Raw genomic sequence first — 17483 nt, forward strand, 5'->3', positions numbered from 1 at the left:
CTGGTGTGGTATTTGTGTGGATAAGGAAGAAAGTCAAATTCATCCTGAGTCACGATTTAGCTGGGCTTGTGTAGTGACAGGTGAGGACACGGGCAAGGGAACTGACACTTGTTAGGACACAGTTGAACCGACTGCCCATGAGGCAGTGGAAGGAAGGAACTAGAACGTTGACAGCTGAGAAGGGTGTGGGTGGGAGACTGTGACCCACAGAAGTTGGGCTTTGAGGTCTTTAGTAGGCTTGCCATTCACCCAGTGAAGATCCTTTAGTGCCTGCTGTTGTCAAGCCTTATTAGGAGAAACTGCCAGGCATTATTGTCTGCTCTGTTTTAAGCAATTTGCTAAGCACAGGGACACAAAAATAGAGCAAGACACAATCCCCACCCTCAAAGAACTTAGAGTTTATAGGAGAAACTCACATATCCGTTGAAATGTCCAGAGGTCACTTGGTCTACATAGAGGTCTTTATAGGGGGAGTGGGAGCCAAGAGTTGAGAACTGGATCCTTGGGAAGCCCTTGCACTGAGGTGGGGGTAAACGTTTCACTTCTGCTGCCTTGCCTCTCACTAATGGATTCTGAGCTCTTTGGACAAGTTACTTGCACCATGATCTATATGTACTAGGAACTAGTGAATTTTTATGGATTTATTAAATGTCTCTTTGTCCCCAGGTGGAAGAAGCTGGGCAGGTGTTCCTGTTGATGAAAAAGGATTATCGAATATCCCGAAATGTTCGCCTGGCTTGGTTCCTCAATCACCTGCATCAGACTGTGCAGGCCACGCCCCAGGAGATGCTGGTGAGGCCCAGAGACACACAGGATGTGAAGGGCTAGCCCCGAGGATCTGTTTTTTTATGAGGGTGCTGGAAACACACAGGAGGGCAGACTAACTCTGAGGGGTCTGATTCTAGGAGGGTCAAGTGACTTTGCCCACAAGATGATTCCCCAGGGGAAATCTTGTTTAATTGTTTTTCCAGCTCAGAGGAGTGCTTGGTTGGGTTGCAGAAGGTAGAACCAATGGTGTGTCATTTTGGATATGGAAGTCAGGTCCTGGAAAGAAAGGGGTGACTTCCTGACTCTTCCCTTTCCTCCCCATCCTAATTGTCAGCTTCAGTCTGAGCAGGAGTTGGAAGTCCTCAGTGTCCTGCCTCCTGGGTGGCAGCCAGATGAACCGGTGGTCCCCAGGCCATTCCTCCTTGTACCATCCACCCGGGTCACCTTCCTGGCCTGGCAGTATCGGTTTGTCATTGAGCTGGACCTCAGCCCATCTACTGGCATTGTGGTAAGGGGTTGGTTGAGGGGAGACAGTGGGAAGAAAGGATTGGGTGGGAAGTGAGGAGAAGAGGCGGGGCCTGGGATAAGTGAAGAATGATCCCACAATGATGCCGTTTTGGAAAGGAGACAGGTTTCCTTTACACGACGGAAGGAGTGGTGGGTGTTTGAAGACAGATCCCTTTCATCTGTGGCACTGTATTTGGATGTGTGATCAACCTTAAGAGTCCCACTGACCCATGGAAGCTGCTTGTTTCTGCCCTCTGCTCAGGGCTGCCTTTGGTTACCCTTGAGAGACCTTTCTCTGCATTGCCCTCAGGATGATTCCACAGGGGAGATCTTGTTTGATGAAGTTTTCCATGCCCTCTCCCGCTGCCTAGGCGGGCTGCTCCGGCCCTTCCGAGTGCCTGGATCTTGCATCGACTTCCAACCTGAGATCTACGTCACTATCCAGGCCTACTCCTCAATCATTGGCTTGCAGTCCCACCAGGTATTGCATCCTTTCTTCAAGTTTGTATCCTCAGACCTAATTTCAGATAGTCCACTGACCAGGTCCTTATCCTGTCTCCACTCTCTGTGCCCAAAGTCCCCAGCTCTCCTCGAACCTGTTCCTAGTCATCTCTGTGAGTCTCTCTCCTCTTAACCATTCATTGCTCTGGTCTTAAAGGGCCTCCCCATAACATTAGGTGAGTTGACACTGACTGGACAAATGCCCCTCTCATTCCTCCTCTAAGTCTCTGGTTCTGGCCACTGAATGACTGTTTTCTCTCCCTCGCTCCCTTTAAGTTCCATCAGAAGGTTAGCTAATGTCCTAACTCCTTGCACTACTAGCAGGAGAAGCAAAGACCCAGAAACATAATTTCTTCCAAGGACAGAGGAGGGTCATTTTTCTCCTAGAGCCCTGTGAACTGGTGGGTATAACGCTGACCACACAGATAATTACAGGGCTTATCCAGCACCCAAGCAGGCCATCAGAAGGCACTCCTTTTTGGAGAATGGCCAAGTCTGTTACTGGAATATCTGTATTGGGCTTAGATAAGCATTGGTCCAGTTTCCCTTCATCTACTCTTAACCACCCTCAACTCACTGGTAGAGGCTTACCCTGAAATTGTCCCTGGTAGCTTCATTGTCACCTTAGCTATCAAACTGGCTTTGCGAGAAGGGGATGCAAGGAACAGTATCTGAGGGGCTGAAATATACACAAGGCAATTGGTACATGCCTGTATCCCAGCCCTCTGCCCTGGTTTAAAGTGTTCTCCTAGTGCAGATGTTAGGACTGTTGGTTGTGGGCTACATCCCCAGACTTTGCAGGTGCTCACAGTCAAGGCGGGGAAAGCTTGGATATTAGGTAATCACTGAACACTTGGTTCACTTTGACAAACACTTACTAAAGCCTGATTTATGCCAGGCCTGGGCTAGGTCCTGGAGACACAGATGAATCAGACCCTGTCCCTATCCTGATGGGAGGGGTTGAGAGTTAGTTTCGGAGACAGATATTAAAGGGGATAATTTCAGTTGAATGTGATAAGGGCACTGATAAGTTTTGACTTGTGATATGGGAGCACCCAGCCAAGCCTGGGGCAGCAACAGGAGATACTTTTGGACAAAGAGGCATTTGAACTGAATCTTGAAGGATGAATTGATGTTAACTATTCAAAGAAGAGGAAATGGGCTTTCCAGGCAGAGGGGCCAGCAAAAGCAAAGACACAGAGCTATGAAACTGTGCTCTCAATCACAGGGGTTCTAGGGAACTACATGTTACTCAGCTGGACACAATGAAGTTTGAATGATGGGGGGAGGGTTGGGGGGTTGGTAAAGGGGAGACTGGAGAGATAAGTGGGGGCAGAATTATGAAAGGCCTTGAATGTCATGGCTAAGAACTTGTACTTTATTCTGTAGGGGAGTTTAGTGTGGTGGTGAAGAGCACTGGATCTGGAATAACAGTGCCTTATGTGCTTCCTGGCTATACCACTTACTGGCTGTGTGCTCTTATGCAAGTTACTTAACCTCTCTGTGCATCTGGGTCTTTTCTCCAAAATGGGGATATCAACAGTACCAGAATTGCATGGTGATTGAATTAATACATGTCAAGCATTTAAAACGGTGCCTGCCACATAGGAAACATGCAAATGTTAGCTGTTAGAACTATTAGCCATGGGTAGAGAACCACTGGAGGTTTGGAATGTCAGTGACAGGATCAGATGCGTACACTAGGAAGATCACACTTGTTTGTGGCCAGTGAGAAAGATGGATGGGGGACAAATTCTGGATTGGGGAGAACAGGCGGAAGAGTATTGCAGCATGGGAGAGGAGATAAGTCCTGAACAAGGACAGCAGCTGTGGAGAAGACAAGGACTGAGAACTTAGGAAAGCCTCCAGGGCCACTTGCCACTAAGTCAGCTAAGAAGTCAGACAGCTTCCTCACTGTCTCTGTAGCTCCCTCAAGGTGCATCCTGCTGTTTTTCAAAACAAACAAACAAACAAAAAGTCACGTTTATAATACATGCCCAGTGAAGGAGATTTGAAAAATACGTAAAATATAAAAAACTCACAAAACTCACTCATAGTAACCACCCAGAAATAACTACTATTGACATGTTGTGGACTGTGTTTCTTCTCTTTGAGTTTGTGTTTACTTCCCTCACCACCACCACCCCTCCATCCAGAGAGAGGAGCAACATCAGGCTCATTCTAAACACACAGTTTTACATCCTGCTTTTTTAACGTATGATATGGGCATTTTTCCGTGTCACTAAATATTTTTGAAAACACAGTTTTTAATGACCACTTGTCTTAATATTTTATCATATTTTGTCATTATATATTTAGCCAAACCTTTACTGTTGGACCCTTAGGTTGACCCAGTTTTCACTCCTCTAAACAATACAGCTCTGAGCATCTTTTTCACCTTTTCACAGCCCCAGTTCCCACTATTCCTCTGATTCTGTTTCTCTTCTCACAGTCAGGCCTTTAGTGGTCCAGAGACCCACTCTGCCCTCTTCTGGCTGTCCCCACCCACTCACCCAGTTCTGAATAGAGAGAAGAAGTAGCTGTTGCACGGGAGGGCAGGGGTTGGGGAGAAGTGGGCAGGTTGTAGGAGTCTGATGGGGGCAGGGAGAGAGGAGAGATCCCGAGGGCCACCACAGGGACCACCAGGCTTTTATAAAATTTTTAGGATGGGGGCACTTATTTATGTCGAGAGTAGAAGGAAGGAAACCTCATGGAGAGAGAATGAAGCTATTAGATAAAAGATCCAAGAGTAGATGGAACGATTAGCTTTAGGGAGAAAAAGGAGGAAAAGGAATCTTTTCTTCTGAGCCTGAAAGGAAGAAGTAGAACACATAGATATAAACGTCTAGCAAACACTGAGGACATTTTCGTTGGGTTGGAGAGTAGTACACCCTCAGGGTTAGGGTGAGTGGGTAGTTCCTGTTGACTTGTTTCCTTTCTTTGTGAAGAGGGGGGTGGGAATTATCTGCTCAGGGTAAAAGGAAGGAAGGAGCATTCACTGGGGGAATAAGATTTTGAGCTTAAAAAAGAGAAAAGGTCCAGAACAGCTTCTGTGTGCAGTGCTTAGAAATCAACAAGGATAAGAAAGTATGAGTCAATGAAAAAGGCTTTGCCTGGCCAGATAGGGCAGCTTATAGACAACGTTCCAGAGGCCAAGGTGGAGGAAACTGGAAGATCTTATGGCGCCTCCATGCTTGGGGAAGCCCAGTGTGGAGAATAAATAGGGAGACCAGAGGGGTACTGCCCAGTGTCCCCCTGACCTTCACGTCTTGCTCTTTCCATTGTGCTTCTCAGGTGCTGGTCCAGGGCTGCCTTTTGGACCCTTCCCAGCGGGAGATGTTCCTGCAGCAGGTGTATGAGCAGCTCTGTCTCTTTGAGGATAAGGTGGCCACCATGCTGCAGCAGCAGTATAATTCCCAGAGCCAGGTGTGTGGGAGAGAAAGTGGGTAGAGGCCACTTAGAAAGAGAAGCTGTTAAGGGACAGAGAGGAGAGAGGAAGGACAAGCCAAACATTATAGAGGGAAAAGACAGCAGAAAAAAAGGGCTAAAAGCCAGGGACAGAGGGAGCCAAGGAAAGAAGTGCTAGTGAGTGCACACAACAGGTTTCCTGTTGAAGAGGGCTCGGACACACTCCCCAAGACACACGTTCTTGCTGGGAGAAAATGTGAAGGCCATTTGCTTGTGTTTTTTCAGTCCTGGATCATCTCCCCCAGTGGCTCTGAGAAGGTGATCATGGGTGACTTTGATCTCTAGTATTTTGTACAATCAGTGATAAAGCTGCTTGGGCTCACTACAGTGCACTTCCTCGTTCCTTTAGATATCCTAGAAGTAGTCAGGCAGATAGCAGTTCTATATGTCTGAAGACTTAATCTGATTGATGTGTAAGGTATTTCATAATGGCGATGGGAAAAATATGGAAAAGGGGCCTTATTGGCAAAAGGTGGGGAAGCCCTGCTGCAGTACAGTGTGGTGCTTCATCTGGTGCTGGACTCCCTGCCCATCTGAGGGTCAGTATCCAAGCACACATTAGGGGAGGGAGCATAGTCAGGACTTGGCCGCACAGTAGGGGAATTGGGGTCCTCACAGGATTAGGCCCGTCTGGCCTGGGCAATGCTGGGCTCTAAATTCTGGTTTTGCTGTGGAGGGGGCAGCAGTGCCATCTGTCCCATTCTATCTTTTCTGTAACTTGAGCCAGGCAGAGGACCAGTCCCCAGACTCAGGGGAGCCCCCGGGCCGGAAAGTGGGAGTCTCCATGGTGACAGCTGATCTTGGACTGGTCAGTATGATCCGTCAGGGCATCTTGGCACTGCAGTTGCTGCCGTCAAACTCCAGTGCAGGTCAGTAGAAGGAATGTTGGTGGGATTGGGGAAAAGGGGGAATGCAGGAAGGGAAGGGTTCCAGGGGATCAGTGGGCCCCAGGGAAGTGTCTGTTTCCTTGTTTGTAAAAGGTAAGTGTTTCTTAGTGTATATCTCAAGTACCCCCGCTCTGACAACCGTCATGGACCCTAGTGGGGAGGAGTAGAGTACCAAGGTCGTCACTTAGGAGGAAGTTGGGGTCCAGCCCTCAAGAGGAAGGAACAGGAGGGAAGGAGAGAAGGAAAGGTGCTGGAGGATCATAAAACACACTGGTTGGTGGACACTGAGGCCCCGTCCATCAGATGCCTCCCCGTGACTTTGGTCAGGCCAGGGTCCCCAGGTCTGAGTCTGATGCTTCCTGCTCCAGGTATCATTGTGATCACAGATGGGGTGACCAGTGTCCCTGATGTGGCTGTCTGTGAGACGTTGCTGAACCAGCTTCGCAGTGGCACTGTGGCTTGTTCCTTTGTGCAGGTGAGGACTTTCTGGGAAGGAGGAGAGGGAAGTGTCGTAGATCACAAGGTGGGATGTGGCTGGTTACTTTCTTGCAGGCAGTGATTTCCCAGGTAAAGCCAATGACATAGTTCTGGAGGGTGGGGGGGACATCATGTCTAGAACAGGGTAGGTACTGTGGTAGGAGAGGACTCTCATCTTTGTCCTCTTTCCTTAGGATGTGAGAGACAGCATGTTATAGTAAGAAGAATGCAGAGTTTGCAGTCTGGCAGTCAGTTCCAGTCCCACCTCTCTTATTAGATTAATTATTACTGTTTTGGTTGCAAGGGTCAGAAAACCCAGCTCAAACTGGCTTAAGCAGAGGAGGGAGTACGTATATTCAGGGACCTGCAGCCAGTTTGGGTTGACAGACTATAGGATAGGAGGCAGAGAGCTGTGGGAAACAAGGCTGGAGGGTAGGCATAGGCCAAGCATGGAAAGCTGCTTCTACTGTGTTAGGCGTTCCAGCGTAATTCTGCGGGTGATACAGATATATGGAAGGAAAACCACTAGCTGGGTTTATGTTTTATAAAGGTCACTCTTGTTGCTGGGGGAAGGGCAGGAGAGAAGGCAGGGAGGCTGTTAATTGCAGTGGCCAGGTAAGAGAGGAACAGGGTTTAAACTGGGGGGATTCATGGTAAGAGAGAAGGGGGTAGGATTGAGGAAATGGAGAGGTAGAGTCAACATAACTTATGATCAGCAGAATGTAAGGGGTGAGCAAGAGGGAGGGGCTGAGGGTGTCTCCAAGTTTCTGACTTCACTGATGACTGTGTATCTGGCAGAGCAAACAGAGAGCAGCAGCTGGGGTGGAGTGAGGACAGGACGGTGAATCCAGGTGTTGTGCATGTTGTGTTTGAGGTGCCTGTGGGTCAACAGGGTAGCTGTAAAGCATCACCTCTGGAGTTAGGCATGCCTGGCCGGCATCCTGGCTTCACTTACTGGCTGTGTGACATGGGGCACATCACTGTCACTTCTTGGTTGGATTCATTTGTAAATGGGTGAGATGATGCATTTAAAGGGCTTAGCATAGGGGCTTCCCTGGTGGTGCAGTGGTTGAGTGTCCGCCTGCCGATGCAGGGGACAAGGGTTTGTGCCCCAGATCGGGAGGATCCCACATGCTGCGGAGCGCCTGGGCCCCTGAGCCATGGCCGCTGGGCCTGTGCGTCCGGGGCCTGTGCTCCATGATGGGAGAGGCCACAGCAGTGAGAGGCCCGCGTACTGCAAAAAAAAAAAAAAAAAAAAAAAGGGCTTAGCATAATGCATAATTATGTAATAAATGACTGCTGTTCATAGCAGTTAGCAGTTGGATATGCAGATCGGATACTCAAGAGACAGCACTAACCGAGAGATAGCAAGTTAGGATTTGGCAGCCGACACATGGTGTTTGAGAAGGGAGGAGGGTCCCCAAAGAACCTGGGGGCCACCAGTGTTCAAAGATCTTTCATAGGAAGAGGGCCCAGCAAAGAATGAGGGGAAATCATCAGACAAGAACCAGGAGCTCTGGTGTCAAAAATTTCAGAGTTTGGGGGAAAAAAGGAGAACTTAACAGCATGAGATGCAGCAGAGAGATCATGTAAAATGAGGAATGAAAAGTGCCCTTTGGGAGATCAGCTCGGTGCTTTGTGACCACCTAGAGGGGCAGGATAGGGAGGGTGGGAGGGAGACTCAAGAGGGAGGAGATATGGGGATATATGTAAATGTATAGCTGATTCACTATGTTATAAAGCAGAAACTAACACACCATTGTAAAGCAATTATACTCCAATAAAGATGTTAAAAAAAAAAGAAGAAAAAAAAGAAAAGAAAAGAAAAGTGCCCTTTGGGTTTGGCGATTAGGAGGTGGTTATGGGGATTTTTTCCAGGCCATTTCAGTGAAGAGGTGGCGAGGGAAATGACTGCAGTGGATTGAAGAGTGTATAGAAGAGAAGGAAGCAGAGAAAAGTGTTGACACGCAGAATTTGGTTGTTCAGATCAAGTGGGGAGCGAGAGAGGGAATGGCAGCCAGAGGGGAGTACAGGGTGGAAGGAGAGGGGTGTTCTGCTTTGTTTTGTTTTTTAAGCTAGAGACTTCAGCATGTTTCCAAGGAGCTGTGGTGAAGCAGAGTTTGAAAATAAGGGAAAGGAAAGGAAGCCGGATGGAGTAAAGTCCCTAAATTGACAGGAGGGCATTGGCTCAAGAAACAGATGGAGGGACTCTTTAGGAGCAGGAGAGTGTCACTCCTTCTTTGAGACTGGATAGAAGTGAAGGTGTAGATAAATTCTGCCAAGGGGGCCTCTGTTTTCTCTCCAAAGTAGAAGGTGAGGATGTGAACTGGAGGGAGGGAGGCAGGGAGGCAGAGCCGGGAAGGAGGAGCGGCACTGAGGCCGGCCCTGAAGGACCAGCTGGGTTAGGTGTCGTATGTTCTGATGTGGTGCCAACCTACACAACTATGCAGGGTTTTTTTCCATTTGGGATTCATTGGGATCTCATGTGGGATCTGGGTATAGAACTTGTGATCCTAGTTGGGGTTTTCAGGTGGAAGCAGAGAAAAGGTGAAGACAGCCAGGGAGTTGAGAATGATTCCTAAGAAGTTGCTTGACCATGGGGTCCAGGCTGGGTTGAGAAAGGAGGGCCAGGAGGACGTGGATAGATTTGGAAAGAGTAGAGGTTCAAGGCCTGGGAGCCTTAATGAAGTCAAAGAGCAGGAGGATAGAAGGAACCTAAAACTGGGACAAAGTTGTGTGTAATCAGTCGGATGTGGCAATTGAATTTGCAAAGAGGAAATAGTTCCAGGTGAAGCCCAGGACCAATGTGTAGTCAGCGGGCAGGTGAGTGGAATAAGGTTCCTGGTGATAAGGGTTAAGGAGCAGAGAGGCCAGGGAATTGAATGAACCATCTAGAGTACATCTGCAAAGGGCCAACTAGTAAACATTTTTTTTTTAATATAAATTTATTTATTTATTTATTTTTGGCTGCGTTGGGTCTTCGTTGCTGCACGCGGGCTTTCTCTAGTTGCGAGTAGCAGGGGCTACTCTTTGTTGCGGTGCACAGACTTTGCACTGTGGTGGCTTCTCTTGTTGTGGAGCATGGACTCTAGGCATGTGGGCTTCAGTAGTTGTGGCACGCAGGCTCAGTAGTTGTGGCTCGCGGGCTCTAGAGTGCAGGCCCAGTAGTTGTGGTGCAGGGCTTGGCTGCTCCACGGCATGTGGGATCTTCCCGGACCAGGGATCAAACCCACGTCCCTTGCATTGGTAGGCAGATTCTCAACCACTGCGCCACCAGGGAAGTCCCCCAACTAGTAAACATTTTAAGCTTTGTGGGCCATGTGGTTGTCACAACTACTCAGCTGTGCTCTTATAGCCTGAAAGGAGGCACAGGCGGTAAGAAAATGAATGGGCACGGCTGTGTTCCAATAAAACTTTATTTATTTATTTTACTTATTTTATTTATTTATCTTTTTGGCTGCATTGGGTCTTTGCTGCTGCATGCGGGCTTTATCTAGTTGTGGCGAGCAGGGGCTACTCTTCGTTGCGGTGCGCGGGCTTCCATAGTTGTGGCGTGCAGGCTCAGCAATTATGGCTTGCGGGCTCTAGAGCGCAGGCTCAGTAGTTGTGGCACACGGGCTTAGTTGCTCTGCGGCACATGGGATCTTCCCGGACCAGGGCTCGAACCCGTGTCCCCTGCATTGGCAGGCGGATTCTTAACCACCGCACCACCAGGGAAGTCCCAATAAAACTTTATTTACAAAAATAGATGATAGGCTAGATTTGACCACAGGGTATATGTTGTTGACCAATCTCCAGTCTTTAGGCTTGGTGCTCAAAATATGGTCCACAGTCCAGCAGCCTTGGCATCACCAGGGAGCTTGTTAGAGATCTAAAATCTCAGGCCCCACCCCAGACCTGCTGCATTTTAACAAAATCCCCAGGTGTTTTGTGTGCACCCTAAAGTTTGAGAAGCACTTTGTTAGACACTGTAGTCTTGAGATGATGACAGGAATCCAATGAACCAGTGGCCAAAATCTTTAGTGAATGGGGGCCGGCTGGTATTTGATGTGGAGCGAGGGGGGTGTGGCTAGATGGCATGGGCTTCAGACAGAAGGACCCAGGGAAGGAAAGCTGCAGAGCAGTGGTCTGTCTTGGGAGAACACTGGCCCACTTCCCACCGTGTGGGTCAGGAATGGGAGCGGCCACCCAGCCCAGTGCCTCTTTTGAAGCTAGGTCTCTAATTGCTCACTTTCTTCAGGTAGGAGGAGTTTATTCTTATGACTGTAGCTTTGGCCATGTGCCCAACGTGGAACTGATGAAGTTCATCGCGATGGCAACATTTGGCTCCTACCTGTCCACTTGTCCTGAGCCCGAGCCGGGCAGCCTGGGTCTGACTGTCTACCACCGGGCGTTTCTCCTCTACTCCTTCCTGCGCAGTGGGGAAGCCCTGAACCCTGAATATTACTGCGGTGAGTGGCAGACTGGGGCAGGTGTGGGAACGGGGGGATATAATGTGGACCTAGAGATGATGCAGGAGTCCATCTGGGGCTTGGGTCCCCGGGGCACTAGCAGTATAACTGGGGCTGGCGGCTTTGGCGCAGTCCTCTCGCGACTCAGTGTAGCCTCTGTTCCTGTGCCTCTGTCAGCTAACAGATAAAACACTTTCCCCTTCCCCGTCCTCACTGGTCTTCTAGGCTCTCAGCACCGCCTGTTTAATGAGCACCTGGTCTCCGCAAGCAGCAACCCTGCCTTGGCCCTGCGCCGGAAGAAGCACACTGAGAAGGAGGTGCCGGCTGACTTGGTCAGCACCGTGTCTGTGCGGCTTCGAGAGGGTTACAGTGTCCGAGAGGTGACCCTGGCCAAAGGTGAGGGTTTAGGCCCTGCTGTATCCCACAAGTCTGAACAGAGCAGAAGACACGCATGTACCGTGCATGAGAGGGTGTCTCAGTGACAAATTCTGCCTGTCATTTGAGACAGGTGGGTTCTGAGTTGCCTTCAGGGCTTAGTTCTCTTAGCTTCCCAATTCCATCTCCTTTTGCCCCAGCTGAGTCAGCTGAGGATAGTGTGGTGTCCTGAACTTAGCTTTGTTTTCAGATTACTCCTACAAACTACAGTTTGTGTCAGTTGGCGGGCTCTGGGCCTGCATTCTGTGGAACCACGCTTGGAACCTTTGGCCAGGCTAGAGTTCCATGGGGTAGGTGGGGTTTCGGATAGGACTCAGTCCCATGCCCTCCTGCCCTAACCAGCTCTCCTGCTTCCCCTGAAGGAGGGTCCCAGCTGGAGGTGAAGCTGGTGTTGCTGTGGAAACACAACATGCGCATCGAGTACGTGGCTATGGCACCCTGGCCCCTGGAGCCTGAGGGCCCTCGAGGCACCCGGGTGGAAGTGACAATGGAAGGTGGCTATGACATCCTGCATGATGTGTCCTGTGCACTAAGGCAACCCATTCGCTCGCTGTATCGGACCCACGTTATCCGGCGGTTCTGGAACACGCTGCAGAGGTGAGTGAGGTCACCGCTCAGTGAGGGGTGCCCCGTTTGTTGTGTGGAGGGACAGATGTGTGAAACTGGGGGCTAGAGAGGGTCACCCCGAGCATCAGGCTTGTGTCCAGGGCCCCCTGTGCCGCTGCGGCTCCCCTCCTCTGACTCACCAGAGTCCGGTGAGGCTCAGGGTTGGCACTTGTTCTGCAGCATTAATCAGACGGACCAGATGCTAGCCCACCTTCAGTCCTTCTCCTCAGTCCCGGAGCATTTCACGCTTCCCGACAGCACCAAGAGCGGAGTGCCTCTCTTCTACATCCCGCCCGGCTCCACCACCCCGGTGAGGGGCCCCAACGCTCACTCTCCCCATCTTGTGCCCACCTAGACTTGGATTGGCACTGCATCTAGAGCCCAGAACCACGTTCGTTTTCCTCGCCTCTCAAATCTGAGGCCCCCAAACCAGGACCCTGAGCTTTCGCCTTGAGAGCCCCCTCCCTCTTTCCACGTCCCTGGGGGAAGGAAGGGTCTATAGAGAGAGGCTGTGGTGTGTCAGAGGTAAAGACTTGCAGAATGTCTAGATGGTTTTCTCCCAGCCGACTGCGAGCCGCCTTGCCCGTCTCCATGTGGCATACTCTGGCCTCCCCCAGCACCTTCAGCCAACCACCGTGAACTGTGCACTTCCTGAAGACCATGGCTCCCTTTTTCCTGTGCTTTCTCCGCACTCAGCCCCGGCTGTCAGCCTTGCACTGACAAGCAGGGGGCTTATGCTAGCAAATAATGGCCTCATCCTGGGGTCCTGCCATCACTCAGTGATGGAAGTTCCATCCTTTGCCTGGATTCAGCTTTAAAGGGCTACACAGCCTGTCCCTGGGCTCGTTCATCCTAATCCAGCCTTCGTATTGGAGGCCATTTTTGCCTCTGTCCCAGGCTGGGCCATGGGTTCCTTTAGCCTTACATCAGTGCCACCTCTGACCTCCTGAGCCGCATGGCTCTGTTTGCTGCGTGGAGGTTATTCATGAACGCTCCTATAGGGCTGTCCTTCCTGTCCCCAGGTGCTCTCCCTTCAGCACAGTGGTTCCGACTCCTCCCACGCCCAGTTCGCTGCCTACTGGAAGCCGGTGCTGTCCATGGATGCTAACTCATGGCAGCGTTGGCTGCACATGCATCGCCTGGTGCTAATCCTGGAACATGACACGTGGGTATCCGCCATAGCTGGGCCATCGTTGGGGTGGAGGGGCTGGTGTGAGGGGACAGGGAGTGGTGGAGAAGGGAAGCAGCAGATGAGCCCATACCGACCTTGGCCAAGAAAACTCGGAGCCGTCCTAGCCCTCCTGCTCATGAGCCTTCAGATCCTCAGACAGGACCTAGCAGAGAGAGGTAGCAGTCTGTGCTTCTGCCCCATAACTGGGGCTGGGGGCGCTGCCCTCTCTCCACACCCTCTTCCCAGGCCAATCCCCAAGCACCTGCACACCCCGGGCAGCAATGGCCGCTACAGCACCGTCCAGTGCAGGATCTCACACTCCTCGCTGACCTCCCTGCTCCGTGACTGGAGCAGCTTCGTGCTAGTCGAGGGCTATTCCTATGTGAAGCTGCTCTCCAGGTGGGCAAAGTGATGTCCCCTCACTCCTCCCCCTCCCCCTCTTCCCACGTCTCTTCCTCTCACCCCCAACCCTCTCCCTCCTACCTCCTAAACCCATCTTCTCCCAGCCAAGGGCTGCTCACGGACTCCCTCCCGTTTCTCCCCAGTGCCCCAGACCAGCCCCCCTCCTCCTTCTACATGGTCCGCATCATTTCCAAGGCCCCGTGCATGGTGCTCCGCCTGGGTTTCCCCATCGGCACGCCAGCACAGGCTCGGCACAAGGTGAGCTGCTCCCCGACTCACTCCCAGACCAAGGAGCCCTGGAATGTTGACTAGCTCTTTCTCCCCAGACTCCCCAGGGCCAGGGCCAGTAGAGGGAGGAGCCCCCAGACCAAGTAAGGCTTGGGGTACAAGGCTTTCTCACCTTGTCTGTGGGCCCCTTCTCCACATCTGTAAGAGACAGGAGCAGGAGGATCCGATCACATTTTTCCCTCAGATCGTGTCAGACTTGCGGGAAGAAATCCTGCGCCTACGTTTCCCCCACCGAGTGCAAAGCAAGGAGCCAACACCCAAGGTGAAGCGAAAAGGGCTGGGGGGCGCCGGTGGGAGCAACTCTCCCTCCAAGTCACCCCCACTGCTGGGGCCACAGCAGGCCCTGTCTGATCGGCCCTGCCTTGTGGTCCTGCATAAGCCACTGGACAAGCTGCTCATCAGGTTGGTAAAGAGAGTGGGGACAGGGCCAGGAGCACGTGGGGGACTGCGGCTAAGCTGGGTATGAGTAGAGATAAACAGAATTGCCCCCGTTGCTCAGGTATGAGAAGCTACCGCTGGACTACCGGGCACCCTTCTTGCTGACACTGGAGCCACCAGGGCCACTGCCCTTGGTGTCGGGCCGCTCGGCCTCTTCTAGCCTAGCGTCGCTATCCCGCTACCTCTACCATCAGCGATGGCTCTGGAGCATCCCATCAGGACTGGCCCCCGCTCTGCCGCTCAGCGCCATTGCCCATCTCCTCTCCATCCTCACTGAGTACGTCACCAAGCCTGCTGGGCAACTTGGGGCAGAGTCTAGTATAGACTCTGGGTTTGGAAGCTGGCAGAAAGTCTAAGCCAGATACTGCCCCGTCTCAGCCCCAGTTTCTGCTGTGGCCGCTGCTATGCAGAGGATCCAGCACAGAGCAGTGTGGGCTGCTGCCCTCCCCACCACGACTCCCCCGACTCAGTTTATTTTGGCCTCTGGCCCTAACTGGACCTGCCACCCCTGAGGGACCAGTCGTTGGGGCAGGGCCACCAGCAGACAAGTCTGCCTGGATGGCTGCTGGAAAGTGGGTATGTAAGTGGCGTGGGAAGCAGGGGCTGTACACTGAGTGTCTCTCCCCATCTCATCCTGTCCCCGCCCCCACTCTTGTGGGGCTTCAGAGTCCGGCTCTCGGAAGGGTTCCACTTTGCCTGCAGTGGGGAAGGAATCATCAACATGGTCCTGGAGCTTCCAATTCAGGTATGTGCTGTCCCTCACGACCCCTCCCACCAAGGTCCATCATCATCCCAGGGATACTCGCCTCTGAGCTGGGTTGGGACTGCTGGAAACGCTGCCTCACAGGGACCCTGTGGCCAGAGGACCCAAGGCCTGAGGCCAGTCCCAGGACAGTGTGGCAAGGGGACTAAAGTGCTGAGGGTCAGAGCTGGGCCAGGCCAGATCTCTGCCTGGGCTGAGGCAGGGCCAAGCTCTCCCATCCTGTCCCAGAATGAGCCCCCGGGGCAGGCTGCAGTCGAAGAGAGGCACACGTGCGTCGTCCAGTACATCCTCTTCCCCCCGCACTCTACCTCCACCAAGGACAGGTGAGGCCCAGCCCCTCTCTGAGCCGCCTTGCTCCACATCCCCCCTTCTTCCTACTGTCCCCTGAAGTTCTGTCTCCCAATGCTGAGAGTTAGGGTGGGAGATACTGTCTCCAGATGCTTTACTGGGCAGACGCAGGTCTGGAAAGACCACGTGTAAATTGTGGCTGTCCCGTGTGCCCTGGCCTTCCCACCCTCCGTGGACCAACTCCCAACCAGGTGGTGGTGGGTTGGACTCTCCTTTCTTCCAGGCTCAGAGCCCTTTCTCCTTTAGCTTCTCAACAGATGATGACAATGATGTGGAGGTGGAGGCCCTGGAGGGAGACTCGGAGCTCAACCTGGTCACCGAGGTGTGGGTGGAGCCGCAGTATGGACGAGTGGGACCTGGCCCTGAGAGCTGGAGGCACCTCCAGGACTTGGCGTACTCTGAGATCCCTCGAGCTGTGAGTGGCCTCAGGAGTACCCCACCACTTACCAGGTTGGGTGCATCCCCTTGGGAGCAGCACAGCTTGGCGGCTTCCTGGTCCCCCTGAATCTCCGTGTTCTGAATGTCCGTGACTGTGAGGGCTTCCTTGAGAGCTGGAGGCTGGGGTCCTCTTGGCCACGAGGGGCTGACCCCTGCCCTCTGCTATTCCTCGGCTAGCTCCACCCTCGGGATGCTGCCTGCATAGGCTCCATGCTGAGCTTTGAGTACTTGATACAGCTGTGCCAGAGCAAGGAGTGGAGTCCCCTGCCCCCGGAGCCGAGGGTCTCTGACGGTCAGTGGGGAGGGGGCCCCTGGGGAGGAGCAGGGGAGCGGGTGGGGAGAAGGCAGCCACAGACAGGGACTGTGGGCCTCACTGCGCTCTTGTCTTCCTTCCCTCCCTCCCAGGTTTGGACCAGGGAGGAGACGCCTGTGTCCACGAGATCCCTTTCCGTTTTGACCTAATGGGACTGTTGCCGCAGTGCCAGCAGATCCAGATGTTCTTCCTTCTGCTTTCCAGAGGTGGGTGAACCTTGTACCTAGAGCGCCAGCCAGCCAGGGAGTGTTAGAACACAGAGGGCAGATGAGTCTGCGTATGAGCGGAAGAGTGAGGGGGCAGGAGGGGGCTGGGAGGCTGCAGGAGGGGCCGGGCTGTTTGGGGCTGAGCCGGGGGCGCCGGGCAGCAGGAGGCCTTTGGTGCTGAGCAGAGTGTGTGTCGGGCAGAGCCAGAGGGCGTCCCTCTCGCCGAGGGGCCCTGTCCCGCCAACGACATGGTGCTGTGCCTGCTGCACAGCTGCCTGGGGCAGGAGCTGAGTGACCGGGAGATCCCGCTGTCCGCCGCCGACCAGGCCGCCTTCCCGCGTGAGGTGCTGCGGAGGAGCTGCCACAGTCCACGTGAGCCCCCGCCTCATTCCCAGCACCGGACTTCGGCCCAGCCGCTTTCCCCCACCCCACAGGGTGGCTTCTGTCTGGGTCTTGACCTCCCCTTCCCTTCACCTCAGAGCCCTGCCTCTCTTGCTGGCCCTGCTCTCTCCCACCCCGCTCTACCCCCATTGTAGGTCCAGAGGGGCCACCGCTGGGGGACTGTGGGATCCTGAAGGATGAAGCAGGCGGCAGCGCCCAGGCCGGCGGAGACTCAGTTCTTCCCACCCGGGTCAGCACTGGTGCATCCCCTTGAGCCCTTTGTCATAGTGACCTCCTGCCATCCCCACATATTCACACCCCAGCTTTCCATCACTGGGGATACTAAGTGTCCCCCTCCACTGACAGGATGCCATCATTCCCCTTGGTCCCTGATCTTGCAAGCTATCCCTGAGGATGGACTCTCGGGTGGAGGAAGAGAGTGGGCATTGGATGGTCCCTTACAGAGGGCTCTAAGTTTGTTTCTCTCTTACAGAGTCTAGGCCCTTCTGGAACTCTCGGGCCTGTCAACTCTGCCCAGCCCGCTCAGTGGCGCTGCTATGCAAGGCTTGTGACCCCCCAGCATGTGTTTCTGACTTTCCTCCCTGCGACCTTCTCAGGTACCAACTGCTGACCTC

The 17483-nt window shown here is 52.9% G+C and overlaps 1 protein-coding gene across 4 annotated transcripts in view; it reads left to right on the plus strand.

The window, feature by feature from the left end:
• SZT2 (SZT2 subunit of KICSTOR complex) overlaps positions 1 to 17483 on the plus strand; it is a 50749-nt gene that overhangs the window by 8925 nt on the left and 24341 nt on the right. For all 4 annotated transcript variants that reach the window (XM_060089657.1, XM_060089658.1, XM_060089659.1 and 1 more), the window contains exons 2-24: positions 667 to 792; positions 1103 to 1276; positions 1586 to 1756; positions 5071 to 5202; positions 5972 to 6113; positions 6500 to 6606; positions 10849 to 11059; positions 11285 to 11455; positions 11857 to 12091; positions 12281 to 12410; positions 13123 to 13265; positions 13518 to 13670; positions 13817 to 13931; positions 14146 to 14363; positions 14461 to 14676; positions 15066 to 15144; positions 15391 to 15485; positions 15757 to 15925; positions 16126 to 16240; positions 16354 to 16467; positions 16669 to 16839; positions 17004 to 17098; positions 17342 to 17465. In XM_060089657.1, the coding sequence (XP_059945640.1) occupies positions 667 to 792; positions 1103 to 1276; positions 1586 to 1756; positions 5071 to 5202; positions 5972 to 6113; positions 6500 to 6606; positions 10849 to 11059; positions 11285 to 11455; positions 11857 to 12091; positions 12281 to 12410; positions 13123 to 13265; positions 13518 to 13670; positions 13817 to 13931; positions 14146 to 14363; positions 14461 to 14676; positions 15066 to 15144; positions 15391 to 15485; positions 15757 to 15925; positions 16126 to 16240; positions 16354 to 16467; positions 16669 to 16839; positions 17004 to 17098; positions 17342 to 17465 (3406 nt within the window). The remainder of the gene's footprint in view (positions 1 to 666; positions 793 to 1102; positions 1277 to 1585; positions 1757 to 5070; positions 5203 to 5971; positions 6114 to 6499; positions 6607 to 10848; positions 11060 to 11284; positions 11456 to 11856; positions 12092 to 12280; positions 12411 to 13122; positions 13266 to 13517; positions 13671 to 13816; positions 13932 to 14145; positions 14364 to 14460; positions 14677 to 15065; positions 15145 to 15390; positions 15486 to 15756; positions 15926 to 16125; positions 16241 to 16353; positions 16468 to 16668; positions 16840 to 17003; positions 17099 to 17341; positions 17466 to 17483) is intronic.

This window comes from Mesoplodon densirostris, chromosome 2, assembly GCF_025265405.1.
Source record: "Mesoplodon densirostris isolate mMesDen1 chromosome 2, mMesDen1 primary haplotype, whole genome shotgun sequence".
NCBI lineage: Eukaryota > Metazoa > Chordata > Mammalia > Artiodactyla > Ziphiidae > Mesoplodon > Mesoplodon densirostris.